At 37.4% G+C, this 4,575-nt stretch overlaps 1 protein-coding gene across 1 annotated transcript; it reads right to left on the bottom strand.

Annotated features, from left to right (window-relative positions):
* Positions 1-2,445: 2,445 nt before the first annotated feature.
* On the bottom strand, positions 2,446-4,575 carry LOC124136173 (zygote arrest protein 1-like). The gene is made up of 2 exons (XM_046502023.2): positions 3,949-4,575; positions 2,446-3,435 (listed from the first exon to the last, which is right to left on the bottom strand). Exons 1-2 carry the CDS (start codon positions 4,033-4,035, stop codon positions 3,235-3,237), a joined length of 288 nt encoding a protein of 95 aa, XP_046357979.1. The 5' UTR covers positions 4,036-4,575; the 3' UTR covers positions 2,446-3,234.

Raw genomic sequence — 4,575 nt, 5'->3', positions numbered from 1 at the left:
TGAGGTTAAAAACAAACATCAAGTCATTCATCCATGACCAGCGCGACGTGGAGTCATATTCATCAACAACAATACCGTTGAGTGAAGCGGGCTGTTAAATGTCCCAATTCGTGCTCTCCACGTCGAGATATCCACACCCATGATGTTAAACCACACGCTTTGATTACACTGCATACTCAGCACATGAACTGACAGGGCTGCTCAGACCAGCAAAAAATAAAGATATAATATTAAATCAGGCGAGTTAAATTGCTATAATCTCTATTTTGTGTATATATTATATAACCAATAAACAAGTCAAGGAGTTATCTCCCTTGGATGTCAGTACTGTGTTGCATGTTTATTGCAGTATATGCTCTAGTATGAGCGTTAAGCGCACAGTCTCTCTGGTGTTTTAATGGATGACTGATATGAAATACCTACTTGTGATAAGCCAATGCTATGTATATGTACGTAGTGTTGATGATAATGTTGTACCTATTATTTATTATGTAATTATGTGTTTCGGGGTGTTTTAAGTCTTTGATCTCCTAATACAAGGCATTGCAATAAAGACCTCAACCCCGTAGCAATGATCTTATATGTGAACTAAGGAAAGCGAACGATTGCCTCTCTGTTTATGGCATCTACATACCCTGTTATTTATTGACCGATGACACAACTCTCTCTCTACAACCCCACGGGGCCTTACAGTCTTCACTTGATTCAGTTCGTTTATATGCCAACAAGTGGAGACTCACCTATAATGCCTCAACGTGTAAATCATTTGTATTCTGCAAAACACGCCATAATAAAGTAATCTACAAGTTTGGCGATGCAACAATTGACACCTCCGAATAATCATAAACAGTAATTTATCTTGTAAAGAAAGAATCATGACGTGTTGCTCAAAAGCAAAAAATGTGTTAATTCACTACGATCACTCGGCCTTAACGATTCCGACCTCCATCCAGTTGCATGTGTCAATATATGGAAAAGAGCGATTTTATCTACAAGTTTTTATGAATGTAAATTGTCACCAGCCTTATACGGTAAAGAACTTAAAATGGTTGAATGTACACAACGCTACTGTGCTCGCCATATACAAGGATTTGGTTAAAGACATCCAACCGATTCGCATATTTCTAACTTTGGAATGTAGCCAATGAATGGCTACATTGATAAATGTAGACTACAATTATTAAGAAGGATCTGCAATAACGATGGTAACTCAATAACAAAAGATCTATTTTGTGCTCACATTGCTACCAACGCTATTGTCAATATTAGCCTCCAGTAAGCATATGCAGCATCCTTCTACATACTGCTAAACATTATCATTTAGACAACTATATTAAAGACTATACTGATAGTGGTTCATTCCCAACTAAATCGGCTTGGCGATCTCTTGTAATCAGACGTCTATCAGAGAATGAACAGTACATATGTAGAGAGAGACTAGCACAGAGACCAGATCTTTCACGGTATCATACAATTCATAAATGATTACAAATGCATGTTCTTTATAATGTAATGCATCTATATCAACATTTAAGACAACCCCTGTAACTTTGTATTAAAATCGGATCAAGAGCAAAAGTGTCGAAAGAATGCAACCATTGTAATAGACATTGCTATGACTATGATTGCCATATTATTTTGCAATGTGATACATTTTATAACTGACAGAAATCATTTCTTCTCATACCTGATTGATAAACTTGATGTTGATGTATATGTGAAAATAGATATGCTTGACGATGATGATATGCTTTCATTCTTTCATTCAGATGTTCATGGCTTGACTGACGAAATTGATTACGATACTTAGCAAAGCATGCTGTCTTTCTGACCCTTTTTGGGAATTTGAAGAAATGCTAGTACCTTATGTATATCCACTAGATACCTTACTGCTCTCAAAATGTACATTGTAAATTGTTTATTCATAGCACTGTATAACATGATTCTGATGTATATTGTCAAGTAATTTCATTCATGTATTGTAAATAATGTATTTGCCTATGTAAAATCTTCGGATTCAACTCTGGAGGAAATTCATTCATTCATTCATTCATTCATTCATTCATTCTCTTGATTTGAAAGTATCGTAAAGTGCCCGTTATCATAATTTTACTGGATTATCCACTTCTACACCTTAGCTCCCTATACATGGAATCTTTTTAATCTATATAATCGAGCAAAATATTTGCACCGACTTAATCTAATCTAAGCTGCTAACTTAAATAAATAATAATCGGTTAGATATCGCCAGATACACATGTAGTTTATAACGAATATAGGTGATGTACAACTGAATAAAAAATATCGTCGTTTGATACTCCATATAGAGAAATAGTTTATGAAAATATGGAAACTAATATAGGATCCTACCTTTTGTGTGACGAGCGAACGCAATAACTACTAGGTTACCCTAACAATATTTAAGGAACGTAACACAGAGAGCAATCATGGCAATGAAATGTTTTATTTATATAAACCGCATGGATAGATATGACATCAGTATGCAGGTACGTGGTATTTTTAGAACTTAGGTCCATTTACGCCCACCTGAACAACAGCAACCATGGTTATCTCCCTTTACAAGACACCCTGGCAAACTGCCCATGTCTAAGTGTCGTATTCAAGGAATGATATTGATCTGTTATATGCCAAATATGGAGTTTGTTTACACCCATATACAGATTATGTGTGACTAACAGATGGAGAACGAAACTAGAAGTAGGATGTCCCTTGATGTCTTTCAGTGGAGTGATTTTGAATAGTATGGATGTATATGGCCTCTTGTTTACAATAATACACACATACTAAAACGACTTCCATGAACGTCACGGTGCGGTTCTCAAACAAATGACGCAACTTTTAAAAATAAATCCGTTGAACAGAGCTCAATTGTCTGGTAACCTGCCAAAGTAAATATCCTTTTGTGTTTGCCCTGCAGTTTTATTATATAATTCAATCATTTCATTGGGTAAATTCGTTACAAAAACCAAGTGTCGTACGGATTAAAAGCAAATTAGACAAAGGTAATTGTTATATTTACTGTGCACTTACAAACATCTAAAGAAACCCATAAAAACTCACAAGCTGGAGGATAGTGTTTAGGTTTTGTCAGACATTTCAATTACCAAAGAATTTTCGTCATCATCATCATTATTACCATCTATCTATGGAGAGATAGGCAATCCTTAATGTCTGGTGCTGTAGGCAGTCAACTTTCAGTGCAATGCTGCAACCTCAGTATCTGCACGGTCGCCCAGACCTGCACTTGTGACACAGGTCAGACCTGTGAGGTTTGTTGAGATCAATATTCCTATTTTTCCGGTCTTCACTGGTGCATGTGCAATCTTTACTACCGCACACGGAACAGATCATCTTCTCTACCCGATATGGGAGGCAGCCTATTTTACACGACTTGCAGTCCTGTTTGTACACAGCCTGTAGAGATAACACATACAGATATACTGCATGTTCACATGCACTTTCCTTCACTGTCACAAACAGTTTATCACACACCCTTAGTTATTTTCATATATCCGAAATTCCGTGTATCATTTAGAAATATCAACACATGGCATTGATCTCATTTTGATAAATCTCTAAGATACAATCGCAACTACTATTAACTGATTTTGTTGAAACGATATATTAATTTACCCAGACTTTAAACCCATGAGCAGTGCAGGGAGTCGAACGACTGGACGCATTAAGTACTGGGCTACCCCAGAAGTGACTATCTCCAACCGCTAGATTAAAAAATAGCCCCTGTCCTGTATGAGGTTAAATAAAAACAAGTCTATAAAGGAACCATATTTCTGAATTTCATATCTGAAAAGGGATCTATAGGGTGCTGGATCTGAGAAGGGTCTGGACGGGTTGGGTGAATGTTTTTATCAGTAAATATATATTGAGGGGTCTGAAAGAGAGACGCTATAACCACCAACAACCTACCTTGAAACCGTGGCAGTAAACATGGGAACTCTCCCAGTGGGCGTTACACTTAGAACAGCGGAAGTAGCCATAGCGTCGGTCAGACATCGTGGACAGCAGGACAACAGCAGCACGATGGCAGATATGTAGAAAAGAGCTGACACGTTGTTGGCTCCTCACAGTGATATATACGTGTATGTGACAACTGTTATCACTGAATACGTGGTTTGGAGCTGTGATTGGGAATGTCACTCAGTTTCTCGGAAAACAAAGCGAAAGTAACTGAGTCGCTGGAAACCTGGCGTAAACGCCTATCCTTATTTGGCTATTTGAGCGGAAGCTAGCATCAGATGCACAACAAATGTTTGCGCGTAAATCAGTAACTACTGCACGAGTAGATCTTCTGTTTCTTGATGCAGTGTAGATGCAGGTAATGACAACCGAATATATGCAATACATTCATTTAATCTACATTTCTTATTAGTATATGTGATACATAAATGGGGGAGCGAGATGTTTAACTACTTTGTACTGTTACATTACAGTATACATATATCATGAGACGACTAACGTGATCGGGTGGTCAGGCTCACTGACTTGGTTGATGTATGTCATCGCATCCCAATTGCGTGGAAAGATGCTCATGAT

The sequence above is a fragment of the Haliotis rufescens genome, unplaced genomic scaffold (assembly GCF_023055435.1).
Source record: "Haliotis rufescens isolate VD_foot unplaced genomic scaffold, xgHalRufe1.0.p SCAF_121, whole genome shotgun sequence".
NCBI classification, from domain to species: domain Eukaryota; kingdom Metazoa; phylum Mollusca; class Gastropoda; order Lepetellida; family Haliotidae; genus Haliotis; species Haliotis rufescens.
Note: the sequence above shows the minus strand (reverse complement) of the source record. Positions and strands in the feature narration are given on the sequence as shown.